Source organism: Sebastes fasciatus, chromosome 9 (assembly GCF_043250625.1).
Source record: "Sebastes fasciatus isolate fSebFas1 chromosome 9, fSebFas1.pri, whole genome shotgun sequence".
NCBI lineage: Eukaryota > Metazoa > Chordata > Actinopteri > Perciformes > Sebastidae > Sebastes > Sebastes fasciatus.
Window position 1 is genome coordinate 36,293,960 of NC_133803.1, and position 14,734 is coordinate 36,308,693.

Sequence of the window (14,734 nt, forward strand, 5' to 3'; positions counted from 1 at the left end):
ATAATAATAATAATAATAATGATAATAATAATGATAATAATAATAATAATAATAATGATAATAATAATGATAATAATAATAATAATAATAATGATAATAATGATAATAATGATAATAATAATAATAATAATAATAATAATAATAATGAGTGTTAACAGCAGGGGGCAGCAGGGCGACACTGCAGCGACTAGTCTACCGAACCACAGAAGAAGAAGAAGAAGAGTAGTGTTGTTGTTGTTGTTTCCGGGTTAAACAGTAGCAGCAGCAGCAGAAGGAGTCAGACAGCAGTAACTCTAACAGCAGAGAGAGTCTAACAGAGGAAGAGGAAGCAGCAGAGCAGAGCAGAGGAGGATCTCTGGTCATCAGGGTGAGTTTGATTAAACTACAGTTTATAAACATAGAACTATATATATATATACAGTTATGTGTAGTTATGTGTAGTTATGTGTGTGTATAGTTGTGTGTTTATCAGGATGATCTGAGTCTCTCTACACTGTTAGCATTAGCATTAGCCGTTTCCTGTTCGCTCTGAACTCACTAACTACAGGAACTCTGGTTAGCGAACTCTACTCACTACCGGTCATTACCGGTCATTACCGGTCATTAACGGTCAATAACGGTCATTAACGGTCATTAACAGTTGTTATTCGGTACCGTTCAGACTGACCGGAGGGTTGGTGATTAATCGAAAAAAACGAAAAACGTCCGTTTCTAACGACAGTGAAGCGAACTACCGAACTACCTACCGAACTACCTACCGAACTAACGAACTAACTAACGAACTAACTACCGAACTACCGATCCAACTACCGAACTACCGAACTAACTACCGAACTACCTATCGAACTACCTACCGAACTAACGAACTAACTACCGAACTACCTAACTACCTACCGAACTACCGAACTAACTACCGAACTAACTACCGAACTAACTACCGAACTACCTATCGAACTACCTAACTACCTACCGAACTAACGAACTAACTACCGAACTAACTACCGAACTACCTATCGAACTACCTACCGAACTACCTACCGAACTAACGAACTAACTACCGAACTACCTATCGAACTACCTACCGAACTACCTATCGAACTACCTACCGAACTACCGAACTAACTACCGAACTAACTACCGAACTACCTACCGAACTACCTACCGAACTACCTACCGAACTACCTACCGAACTAACTACCGAACTAACTACCGAACTACCGAACTAACTACCGAACTAACTACCGAACTAACTACCGAACTACCTACCGAACTACCTACCGAACTACCTACCGAACTAACGAACTAACTATCGAACTAACTACCGAACTACCTATCGAACTACCTACCGAACTAACGAACTAACCACCGAACTACCTAACTACCTACCGAACTAACGAACTAACTACCGAACTAACTACCGAACTACCTATCGAACTACCTACCGAACTAACGAACTAACTACCGAACTACCTAACTACCTACCGAACTAACGAACTAACTACCGAACTAACTACCGAACTACCTATCGAACTACCTACCGAACTACCTACCGAACTACCGAACTAACTACCGAACTAACTACCGAACTACCTATCGAACTACCGAACTAACTACCGAACTAACTACCGAACTACCTACCGAACTACCTACCGAACTACCTACCGAACTAACGAACTAACTACCGAACTAACTACCGAACTAACTACCGAACTACCTATCGAACTACCTACCGAACTACCGAACTAACTACCGAACTAACTACCGAAATAACTACCGAACTAACTACCGAACTACCTACCGAACTACCGAACTAACTACCGAACTAACTACCGAACTACCTATCGAACTACCTATCGAACTACCTACCGAACTAACGAACTAACTACCGAACTAACGAACTAACTACCGAACTACCTACCGAACTAACGAACTAACTACCGAACTACCTACCGAACTAACGAACTAACTACCTACCGAACTAACTACCGAACTAACTACCGAACTAACAAACTCAGTTACATCCGGAGTTACAGACAGTTCACTTCAGCTAACGTTAAAGTCTGGTTTTAAACTTCAATCTTCTGACATCATCCTGTTTACAGTATATATGTATATGTAGCCTATAAAACTATATATATATATAGCAGTATATATGTATATGTAGCCTATAAAACTATATATATATATATATATATATATATATAAAACAGTATATATGTACAGTAGCCTATAAAACTATATATATATATATATAAACAGTATATATGTACAGTAGCCTATAAAACTATATATATATATAAAACAGTATATATGTGCAGTAGCCTATAAAACTATATATATATATATATATATATATATATAAAACAGTATATATGTACAGTAGCCTATAAAACTATATATATATATAAAACAGTATATTTACAGTTTATAACTGTGTACAGTATATTACAGTATACAGTATATAACAGTATACAGTATATAACAGTGTCCAGTATATAACAGTATATTTACAGTATATAACAGTGTACATTATATAACCGAATATGTACAGTATATATTTAGAGTATATAACAGTATACAGTATATAACAGTGTCCAGTATATAACAGTATATTTACAGTATATAACTGTATACAGTATATTACAGTATATAATTAGAGTATATAACAGTGTCCAGTATATAACAGTATATTTACAGTATATAACTGTGTACAGTATATAACTGTACAGTATATAACAGTATATATTTAGAGTATATAACAGTGTACAGTATATAACAGTGTACAGTATATAACTGTACAGTATATAACAGTATATATTTAGTCTATAACTGTACAGTATATAACACTACAGTATATAACAGTATATTTACAGTATATAACAGTATATTTACAGTATATAACTGTGTACAGTATATAACAGTATATTTACAGTATATAACAGTGTACAGTATATAACAGTATATAACTATAAGTAGGGTATAGACTGTAACTGCAGTGTGTTGTGTTCTACTACAGATGTACTACTATCGATATGATAACGCTGAGGTCAGCTGCTGCTACAAATACCTGATGTTCAGCTACAACATCATCTTCTGGGTGAGTTATACACACACCTGGTCCAGGATCCGCCTGGTCCAGGATCCGCCTGGTCCAGGATCCGCCTGGTCCAGGATCCGCCTGGTCCAGGATCCGCCTGGTCCAGGATCGGCCTGGTCCAGGATCGGCCTGGTCCAGGATCCGCCTGGTCCAGGATCCGCCTGGTCCAGGATCCACCTGGTCCAGGATCCACCTGGTCCAGGATCCAGAAGATACAAAAGCCTGTCTTTTGTTTAAATGCTTGTCTGTGGGTTACTGGATCTGCCTGAACACTTCTGTCTATTGTAATTATTATATATATATAATATATTATTATATATATATTGTGTCTTTATGTTTGGGCTAGCTGGAGTTTGTATATTAATATATTATTATATATATAATGTGTCTCTGTCTTGCAGCTAGCTGGAGTTTGTATATATTATTATATTATTATATCATTATACTATTATATTATTATATATATATATATGTATAATGTGTCTCTGTGTTGCAGCTAGCTGGAGTCGCCTTTATTGCCGTGGGTTTCTGGGCGTGGAGTGAAAAGGTGAATGAACACAAAATACAACTGTATCTTTCTCTTATTTTATTTACAATAAATAATTTAATTTATAATTATTATGATTTCTATTTATAATAAGAACAATTAGAGTTAGAATTGAATTATTTTAATGTAACTAAACTCAGAAAAAAAGTTAGTAAACTTGTGTTTGGTGTATTATTTCTCTGTTGTTCCAATGCTAATGGTCATTGTATTCTACATCGTTGGAAAGCCTGTTTATTGACCTTCACAATGATGTCACACTTGTAAGGATCATGTATTTGTGGGATGAGCAGCACAGCTGATGATGTGGGGAGCCGCGGTGCCGATGGTAAACAGTGTATTCTCCTGTTGGTGTTGACTCTTGTTGTGAGTTGATTGGTGGATGATTGAACTCTCTATCAGTAACAAGGAACAAACAAGACATATTGATTGATTGAATCCACCGTCAGGAGCCTCAGTAGTGGTGGAAGATCCATACGCAGCCACAACAGCCTGGCTCCTCCTCCTCATGCTGGTCACCAACCTGGTCACACCACGCTGTGGGATGGCGTTCCATTCCTCAACCAGGATACACTGCAGGTCAGCCAGCGTGGTTGTGTTGGTCACTCTAACACGTACAGCACGCCCAAGCTGATCCCACAAGTGTTGAATTGGGTTGAGGTGTGGACTCTTGGCAGGCCGTTCCATTCTCTCTACTCCCACATTGTGGAGGTAGTCTGTGATAACCCTGGCTCTGTAGTAACCCTGGCTTTGTGGTAACCCTGGCTCTGTAGTAACCCTGGCTGTGTGATAACCCTGGCTCTGTAGTAACCCTGGCTTTGTGGTAACCCTGGCTCTGTAGTAACCCTGGCTGTGTGATAACCCTGGCTCTGTAGTAACCCTGGCTTTGTGGTAACCCTGGCTCTGTAGTAACCCTGGCTGTGTGATAACCCTGGCTCTGTGGTAACCCTGGCTCTGTGGTAACCTTGGCTCTGTAGTAACCCTGGCTTTGTGGTAACCTTGGCTCTGTGGTAACCCTGGCTCTGTGATAACCTTGGCTCTGTGGTAACCCTGGCTCTGTGATAACCTTGGCTCTGTGGTAACCCTGGCTCTGTGGTAACCCTGGCTCTGTAGTAACCCTGGCTCTGTGATAACCTTGGCTCTGTGGTAACCCTGGCTCTGTGGTAACCCTGGCTCTGTAGTAACCCTGGCTCTGTGGTAACCCTGGCTCTGTAGTAACCCTGGCTCTGTAGTAACCCTGGCTCTGTGGTAACCCTGGCTCTGTAGTAACCCTGGCTCTGTGGTAACCCTGGCTCTGTAGTAACCCTGGCTCTGTGGTAACCCTGGCTCTGTGATAACCTTGGCTCTGTGGTAACCCTGGCTCTGTGGTAACCCTGGCTCTGTGGTAACCCTGGCTCTGTGGTAACCCTGGCTCTGTAGTAACTCTGGCTCTGTAGTAACTCTGGCTCTGTGATAACCCTGGCTCTGTGGTAACCCTGGCTCTGTGGTAACCCTGGCTCTGTGGTAACCCTGGCTCTGTGGTAACCCTGGCTCTGTGGTAACCCTGGCTCTGTAGTAACCCTGGCTCTGTGATAACCCTGGCTCTGTGATAACCTTGGCTCTGTGATAACCCTGGCTCTGTAGTAACCCTGGCTCTGTGATAACCCTGGCTCTGTGATAACCCTGGCTCTGTGGTAACCCTGGCTCTGTGGTAACCCTGGCTCTGTGATAACCCTGGCTCTGTAGTAACCCTGGCTCTGTGATAACCTTGGCTCTGTGATAACCCTGGCTCTGTAGTAACCCTGGCTCTGTGATAACCTTGGCTCTGTAGTAACCCTGGCTCTGTGATAACCTTGGCTCTGTGATAACCCTGGCTCTGTGATAACCTTGGCTCTGTGATAACCCTGGCTCTGTGGTAACCCTGGCTCTGTGGTAACCCTGGCTCTGTGGTAACCCTGGCTCTGTGGTAACCCTGGCTCTGTGGTAACCCTGGCTCTGTGATAACCCTGGCTCTGTGATAACCCTGGCTCTGTGGTAACCTTGGCTCTGTGATAACCCTGGCTCTGTAGTAACCCTGGCTCTGTGATAACCCTGGCTCTGTGGTAACCCTGGCTCTGTGGTAACCCTGGCTCTGTGGTAACCCTGGCTCTGTGGTAACCCTGGCTCTGTGGTAACCCTGGCTCTGTGGTAACCCTGGCTCTGTGGTAACCCTGGCTCTGTGGTAACCCTGGCTCTGTGGTAACCCTGGCTCTGTGGTAACCCTGGTTGAGGAATGGAACGCCGTCCCACGGCAACGTGTGACCAGGTTGGTGACCAGCATGAGGAGGAGGAGCCAGGCTGTTGTGGCTGCGTATGGATCTTCCACCTCTACTGAGGCTCCTGACGGTGGATTCAATCAATCAATATGTCTTGTTTGTTCCTTGTTACTGATAGAGAGTTCAATCATCCAATCCACCAAACAACTCACAACAAGAGTCAACACCAACAGGAGAATACACTGTTTACCATCGGCACCGCGGCTCCACACATAATCAGCTGTGCTGCTCATCCCACAAATGCATGATCCTTACAAGTGTGACATCATTGTGAAGGTCAATAAACAGGCTTTCCAACGATGTAGAATACAATGACCATTAGCATTGGAACAACAGAGAAATAATACACCAAACACAAGTTTATTAACTTTGTTTTTCCAGTATATAATTTATTATCTCATTACATTGCTATATAACAGTTCTATTAAAGGGTTGTGCTGGTCTGACTCTGAGCTGGTGTGTTGTGGATTACAGGGAGTCCTGTTGGATCTGACCCAGGTGACCCGGCTGCACGGTTTCGACCCGGTCTGGTTGGTCCTGACGGTGGGCGGAGTCACCTTCATCTTGGGCTTCGCCGGCTGTGTGGGAGCTCTGAGAGAAAACATCTGTCTGCTAAAGTTTGTACGTTAAAAACATCTGTCTGCTAAAGTTTGTACGTTAAAAACATCTGTCTGTTAAAGTTTGTACGTTAAAAACATCTGTTTGCTAAAGTTTGTACGTTAAAAACATCCGTTTGCTAAAGTTTGTACGTTAAAAACACGTCGGCTGAAGTTTGTACGTTAAAAACACGTCTGTTAAAGTTTGAACGTTTAAAATACGTCTGTTAAAGTTTGTACGTTAAAAACACGTCTGTTAAAGTTTGTACGTTAAAAACACGTCGGCTGAAGTTTGTACGTTAAAAACACGTCTGTTAAAGTTTGAACGTTTAAAATACGTCTGTTAAAGTTTGTACGTTAAAAACACGTCTGTTAAAGTTTGTACGTTAAAAACATCCGTCTGTTAAAGTTTGTACGTTAAAAACACGTCTGTTTAAGTTTGTACGTTAAAAACACGTCTGTTAAAGTTTGTACGTTAAAAACATCTGTCTGTTAAAGTTTGTACGTTAAAAACATCTGTCTGTTAAAGTTTGTACATTAAAAACACGTCGGCTGAAGTTTGTACGTTAAAAACACGTCTGTTAAAGTTTGCACGTTAAAAACTTCCGTCTGTTAAAGTTTGTGCGTTAAAAACACGTCTGTTAAAGTTTGTACGTTAAAAACACGTCGGCTGAAGTTTGTACGTTAAAAACAGGCTGGATGTTTTCTTCTTCTACATTAAACTGGTTCTTGTGTTTTTCGGTCAGTTCTCCGGCGTGATCGGCTTCATCTTCGTGCTGGAGCTGACGGCGGCGGTGCTGGCGGTGGTTTTCCAGAGTCAGGTCAGGGAATGGATCAACGAGTTCTTCCTGGCGAACGTTAAAGCGTACAGAGACGACATCGACCTGCAGAACCTCATCGACTCTCTGCAGAGGATGGTAACTCACCACTGTCTGTGTTCATGAGAACTAAAGGTTCTTTAAAAAGAACCACAGGAACCTTTTGTATCTTGTTCTTTTAACAGAACTACTGCTGTGGAGCTCAGGAACCTTTAGTATCTTGTTGTATTAACAGAACTACTGCTGTGGAGCTCAGGAACCTTTAGTAACTTGTTCTATTAACAGAACCACTGCTGTGGAGCTCAGGAACCTTTAGTATCTTGTTCTATTAACAGAACCACTGCTGTGGAGCTCAGGAACCTTTAGTATCTTGTTCTATTAACAGAATCACTGCTGTGGAGCTCAGGAACCTTTAGTATCTTGTTCTATTAACAGAATCACTGCTGTGGAGCTCAGGAACCTTTAGTATCTTGTTCTATTAACAGAATCACTGCTGTGGAGCTCAGGAACCTTTAGTATCTTGTTCTATTAACAGAATCACTGCTGTGGAGCTCAAAAACCTTTAGTATCTTGTTCTATTAACAGAATCACTGCTGTGGAGCTCAGGAACCTTTAGTTAAACCTTTAGTAACTTGTTCTTTTAACAGAATCACTGCTGTGGAGCTCAGGAACCTCTAGTATCTTGTTCTATTAACAGAATCACTGCTGTGGAGCTCAGGAACCTTTAGTATCTTGTTCTATTAACAGAACCACTGCTGTGGAGCTAAGGAACCTTTAGTATCTTGTTCTATTAACAGAACAACTGCTGTGGAGCTCAGGAACCTTTAGTATCTTGTTCTATTAACAGAATCACTGCTGTGGAGCTCAGGAACCTTTAGTTAAACCTTTAGTAACTTGTTCTTTTAACAGAATCACTGCTGTGGAGCTCAGGAACCTCTAGTATCTTGTTCTATTAACAGAATCACTGCTGTGGAGCTCAGGAACCTTTAGTATCTTGTTCTATTAACAGAATCACTGCTGTGGAGCTAAGGAACCTTTAGTATCTTGTTCTATTAACAGAACCACTGCTGTGGAGCTAAGGAACCTTTAGTATCTTGTTCTATTAACAGAACAACTGCTGTGGAGCTCAGGAACCTTTAGTATCTTGTTCTATTAACAGAATCACTGCTGTGGAGCTCAGGAACCTTTAGTATCTTGTTCTATTAACAGAACCACTGCTGTGGAGATCAGGAATCTTTAGTATCTTGTTCTATTAACAGAACCACTGCTGTGGAGCTCAGGAACCTTTAGTATCTTGTTCTATTAACAGAACCACTGCTGTGGAGCTAAGGAACCTTTAGTATCTTGTTCTATTAACAGAACAACTGCTGTGGAGCTCAGGAACCTTTAGTATCTTGTTCTATTAACAGAACTACTGCTGTGGAGCTAAGGAACCTTTAGTATCTTGTTCTATTAACAGGACTACTGCTGTGGAGCTCAGGAACCTTTAGTATCTTGTTCTATTAACAGGACTACTGCTGTGGAGCTCAAAAACCTTTAGTATCTTGTTCTATTAACAGAACCACTGCTGTGGAGCTCAGGAACCTTTAGTATCTTGTTCTATTAACAGAACCACTGCTGTGGAGCTCAGGAACCTTTAGTTAAACCTTTAGTATCTTGTTCTATTAACAGAATCACTGCTGTGGAGCTAAGGAACCTTTAGTATCTTGTTCTATTAACAGAACAACAGCTGTGGAGCTAAGGAACCTTTAGTATCTTGTTCTATTAACAGAACCACTGCTGTGGAGCTCAGGAACCTTTAGTTAAACCTTTAGTATCTTGTTCTATTAACAGAACCACTGCTGTGGAGCTAAGGAACCTTTAGTATCTTGTTCTGTTAACAGAACAACAGCTGTGGAGCTAAGGAACCTTTAGTATCTTGTTCTATTAACAGAACCACTGCTGTGGAGCTCAGGAACCTTTAGTTAAACCTTTAGTATCTTGTTCTATTAACAGAACCACTGCTGTGGAGCTAAGGAACCTTTAGTATCTTGTTCTATTAACAGAACCACTGCTGTGGAGCTCAGGAACCTTTAGTTAAACCTTTAGTATATTGTTCTATTAACAGAGCCACTGCTGTGGAGCTCAGGAACCTTTAGTTAAACCTTTAGTATCTTGTTCTATTAACAGAACCACTGCTGTGGAGCTAAGGAACCTTTAGTATCTTGTTCTGTTAACAGAACAACAGCTGTGGAGCTAAGGAACCTTTAGTATCTTGTTCTATTAACAGAACCACTGCTGTGGAGCTCAGGAACCTTTAGTTAAACCTTTAGTATCTTGTTCTATTAACAGAACCACTGCTGTGGAGCTAAGGAACCTTTAGTATCTTGTTCTATTAACAGAACCACTGCTGTGGAGCTCAGGAACCTTTAGTTAAACCTTTAGTATCTTGTTCTATTAACAGAACCACTGCTGTGGAGCTAAGGAACCTTTAGTATCTTGTTCTATTAACAGAACAACAGCTGTGGAGCTAAGGAACCTTTAGTATCTTGTTCTATTAACAGAACCACTGCTGTGGAGCTCAGGAACCTTTAGTTAAACCTTTAGTATCTTGTTCTATTAACAGAACCACTGCTGTGGAGCTCAGGAACCTTTAGTTAAACCTTTAGTATATTGTTCTATTAACAGAGCCACTGCTGTGGAGCTCAGGAACCTTTAGTTAAACCTTTAGTATATTGTTCTATTAACAGAACCACTGCTGTGGAGCTCAGGAACCTTTAGTTAAACCTTTAGTATCTTGTTCTATTAACAGAGCCACTGCTGTGGAGCTCAGGAACCTTTAGTTAAACCTTTAGTATCTTGTTCTATTAACAGAACCACTGCTGTGGAGCTAAGGAACCTTTAGTATCTTGTTCTATTAACAGAACAACAGCTGTGGAGCTAAGGAACCTTTAGTATCTTGTTCTATTAACAGAACCACTGCTGTGGAGCTCAGGAACCTTTAGTTAAACCTTTAGTATCTTGTTCTATTAACAGAACCACTGCTGTGGAGCTCAGGAACCTTTAGTTAAACCTTTAGTATCTTGTTCTATTAACAGAACCACTGCTGTGGAGCTCAGGAACCGGACGACTGGGATCTGAATGTTTATTTCAGCTGTAACGGAACTCATCGCAGCAGAGAGAAGTGTGGAGTTCCTTTCTCCTGCTGCAACGCTGATCCTGCTGTGAGTTAATCACTGATCAATACTGATCAATATACGTCATTAGTCACCATGGTTACATAACAGTTTAATAATACTGATCAATATACGTCATTGGTCACCGTGGTTGCTGTGTGTGTGTTTCAGGACTCGGTGGTGAACACTCAGTGTGGCTACGACGTGAGAAACAAACAGAAGGTGAGGCTTCCGGTTTTTTAAATGTAACTTCCTGTTTGGACAGGTGAGGGCTGGTGAGGGCGTGTCTCTACTATAGAACGGTACAGAAGAGGTTGTTCTAACGGGTTCTACTGTTCCTGTAGAACGGTACAGAACAAGTTGTTATAACGGGTTCTACTGTTCCTGTAGAACGGTACAGAACAGGTTGTTCTAATGGGTTCTACTGTACCTGTACAACGGTACAGAACTGGTTGTTCTAACGGGTTCTACCTTTCCTGCAGAATGGTACAGAACAGGTTGTTATAACTGATTCTGCTGTTCCTGTAGAACGGTACAGAACAGGTTGCTCTAACGGGTTCTGCTGTTCTTGTAGATCGGTACAGAACAAGTTGTTATAACGGGTTCTACTGTTCCTGTAAAACGGTACAGAACAGGTTGTTCTAATGGGTTCTACTGTTCCTGTAGAACGATACAGAACAGGTTGTTATAACTGGTTCTGCTGTTCCTGTAGATCGGTACAGAACAAGTTGTTCTAACGGGTTCTGCTGTTCCTGTAGAACGGTACAGAACAGGTTGTTTTAACGGGTTCTGCTGTTCCTATAGAACGGTAGAGAACAGGTTGTTCTAATGGGTTCTACTGTTCCTGTAGAACGGTACAGAACAGGTTGTTATAACGGGTTCTGCTGTTCCTGTAGAACGGTACAGAACAGGTTGTTATAACTGGTTTTGCTGTTCCTGTAGAACGGTACAGAACAGATTGTTCTATTGGGGGCGGCTGTGGCTCAGAGGGTAGAGCAGGTTGTCCACCAATCGGAAGGTCGTTGGTTCGATCCCTGGCTGCTCCGGGTCACATGTCGATGTGTCCTTGAGCAAGACACTTAACCCCAAATTGCTCCCGGAGGCATAGCCATCGGTGTGTGAATGAGTATTTAGATTAGATCCTGATGGCACCTTAGTAGCCTCTGATATCTGTCTATGAATGTGTGTATGAATGGGTGAATGCTGACATGTAGTGTAAAGAGCTTTGAGTGGTCGGAAGACTAGAAAAGCGCTATATAAGTCCAAGTCCATTTACCATTCTAACGGGTTCTAACGGGTTCTACTGTTCCTGTTGAACGGTACAGAACAGATTGTTCTAATGGGTTGAAACAGGTTCAGAACAGGTTTTGCTAATGTGTTCTAACGGGTTCTATTGTTCCTGTAGAACGGTACAGAACAGGTTGTTCAAATGGGTTCTACTGTTCCTGTAGAACGGTACAGAACAGGTTGTTCAAATGGGTTCTACTGTTCCTGTAGAACAGTACAGAACAGGTTGTTCTAAAGGGTTCTACTGTTCCTGTAGAACGGTACAGAACAGGTTGTTATAACTGGTTCTGCTGTTCCTGTAGAACGGTACAGAACAGGTTGTTATAACTGGTTCTGCTGTTCCTGTAGAACGGTACAGAACAGGTTGTTATAACGGGTTCTGCTGTTCCTGTAGAACGGTACAGAACAGGTTGTTATAACGGGTTCTGCTGTTCCTGTAGAACGGTACAGAACAGGTTGTTATAACGGGTTCTACTGTTCCTGTAGAACGTTACAGAACAAGTTGCTCTAAAGTGTTCTAACTGGTTCTACTGTTCCTGTAGAGGGAGTGGAGTGAGCACATCTACACTAAAGGCTGCATCGCTGCGTTGGAGGACTGGTTACCTGGAAATCTGTTCACCGTGGCCATCGTCTTCATCGTCATCTCTCTGCTGCAGGTACAAATACCTGCTGTCCTAGTACTACTGCTGCAGTACTGAGTACTACTACTGCTGCAGTACTGAGTACTACTACTGCTACAGTACTGAGTACTGCTACAGCTACAGTACTGAGTACTACTACTGCTACAGTACTGAGTACTGCTACAGCTACAGTACTGAGTACTGCTACTGCTACAGTACTGAGTACTACTGTGTACTGGTACAACTGGTACTAACTCTTGTTAGTACCGGTCGTCTTTAATGTTCAATCAATCAATCAATCAATCATCCTGAGATTGTGTTTTTCCTGTTTTTTCCTGGTTTCTACTGGTTTCTACTGGTTCCTACTGGTTCCTACTGGTTCTACTAGTTTCTACTGCTTCCTACTGGTTTCTACTGGTTCCTACTTGTTCCTACTGGTTCCTACTGATTTCTGCTGGTTCTACTGGTTTCTTCTGCTTTCTACTGGTTCCTACTGGTTTCTAATGGTTCCTACTGGTTTCTAATGGTTCCTACTGGTTCCTACTGGTTTTTACTGGCTCCTACTGGTTTCTACTGCTTCTTACTGGTTTCTACTGCTTTCTACTGCTTCCTACTCGTTTCTACTGGTTTCTACTGCTTCCTACTGGTTTCTACTGCTTCCTACTGGTTTCTACTGCTTCCTACTGGTTCCTACTGGTTCTGACTGGTTCCTACTGGTTTCTACTGGTTTCTACTGCTTCCTACTGGTTCCTACTGCTTCCTACTGGTTCCTACTGCTTCCTACTGGTTTTAACTGGTTCCTACTGCTTTCTACTGCTTCCTACTGGTTTCTACTGGTTTCTACTGCTTCCTACTGGTTCCTACTGGTTTCTACTGCTTCCTACTGGTTTGTGGTGACTCAGCAGTACGTACCTGATGTGTGTCACTCTACCTGTGAACAGATGGTGGGGATCTACCTGGCCAGGACTCTGATCTCTGACATTGAGAAGGTCAGATTCACCTACTGAAGCCACGCCTACAGGGGGCGGGCCCTGTATCCGTGGGGGCGGGGCCTCCACCAGGTGCACCGAGTTTCTTCAGTCAGACGTGCCTTCTTCTTCTCCTTCTTCAATAACTCTGCTGTACCTGCCGTCACTTCCTGTCATCGGCTAGATGGACTTCTGATGACCTTGTTGCTATGGTAACTGAGGACATGGCGTCTAGTAAAGATGCATCTAATAATGTTTGACAATGTGACCTAGTTCTGTTGATCATGTTGTTTTGTCACTGAAAGCTTCGTCGTCTGACAGACATGTGTGTCCGCTCTTTATCCCACTGCCTTCACCGTCGTTTAAGAACGATCCGCTGTGCACCAGACTGCCTTCACCGTCGTTTAAGAACGATCCGCTGTGCACCAGACTGCCTTCACCGTCGTTTAAGAACGATCCGCTGTGCACCAGACTGCCTTCACCGTCGTTTAAGAACGAACACACTTTGTTTCGATCTGCAACTTCAGGCCTGTTTACAGTTTCAATCCTCTCTGTGAATGTTTATTGAACCAGTGTGACCTTTGACCTGACTGGCTGTTTACTGTTCAGTGCTTCCTCCATCATCATCATCATCATCTTCAGGTTGAACTCAGGTCTTCTTGTGTTTCAGTTTTTGAACATCATGTGATGAAATGATTTACTGGAGAATAACAGAATTTATGATTGACTGAAATTATGAATTGATTATCAGAATTTGATCACTAATTGATCACTAATTGATCGGTGACTTATTGAAATAGTTTGACATTAACTGAATCCTTGCAGCACTTCAGAAACCACAGAAGAAGAGAGGAGTATAACTGAAGTTAAGGTTCAGGTCATGTGATCATGTGATTGCATATGAAAACTTTATTAACACTGGATTCATGTTAACGAGCTTTGAATGAATAAAGTTTTTTGTTTGAATGTTTTTCAGGATATTTGAGCCGATCAGAACAAACTAGAGAAAATTCTGAATTATTGTATAAATGTTCTGTTTTAACTGATTTCTGATTTCCTCTTCATGAATTAATGATTTAATTCTAGTTTTTGTGTTTGAGTTTTATTTTGAAGGGATTCTGTTTTTATAAAAGTGAATTTTTATGTCTTTTATATTCATCAAAATAAAAATGAAGTTTGGTCGGAGTTTGTTTCATATTTTATTTAGTTTATCAGAAGAAAAAGTGCAGAAACCTTCATTTAAAAGCTTTGTGTTGATTACAGACGTAATAATGTTATTAATGTTATGAAAACAAAAAACATTGTATCAGTAATAATAAATATATTAGTTATTTTAATAAATTAAGGAATAAGTA

At 41.5% G+C, this 14,734-nt stretch overlaps 1 protein-coding gene across 2 annotated transcripts; it reads left to right on the forward strand.

Annotated features, from left to right (window-relative positions):
• Positions 1-217: 217 nt before the first annotated feature.
• On the forward strand, positions 218-14,564 carry tspan14 (tetraspanin 14). Of its 2 annotated transcripts, XR_012595404.1 has the most exons (10): positions 218-367; positions 3,017-3,097; positions 3,594-3,644; positions 6,410-6,556; positions 7,278-7,448; positions 10,427-10,552; positions 10,676-10,726; positions 12,334-12,447; positions 13,353-13,727; positions 13,851-14,564. XR_012595404.1 is itself a non-coding variant. In XM_074647487.1 (9 exons), exons 2-9 carry the CDS (start codon positions 3,017-3,019, stop codon positions 13,416-13,418), a joined length of 807 nt encoding a protein of 268 aa, XP_074503588.1. In that variant the 5' UTR covers positions 246-367; the 3' UTR covers positions 13,419-13,748. The 2 variants fall into 2 exon arrangements, 1 of the variants encoding a protein (XP_074503588.1); XM_074647487.1 differs by lacking the exon at positions 13,851-14,564 and having other exon boundaries at positions 246-367; positions 13,353-13,748.
• The last annotated feature ends 170 nt before the right edge of the window (positions 14,565-14,734 follow it).

Bases quoted from the DNA above. Each gene is read 5' to 3' on its own strand.
- tspan14 (XM_074647487.1), top strand. From the start codon at position 3,017: ATGTACTACTATCGATATGATAACGCTGAGGTCAGCTGCTGCTACAAA. The intron at 6,557-7,277 runs GTACGTTAAAAA...TTTTTCGGTCAG, and splicing joins ACATCTGTCTGCTAAAGTTT to TTCTCCGGCGTGATCGGCTT. The intron at 10,727-12,333 runs GTGAGGCTTCCG...CTGTTCCTGTAG, and splicing joins ACGTGAGAAACAAACAGAAG to AGGGAGTGGAGTGAGCACAT.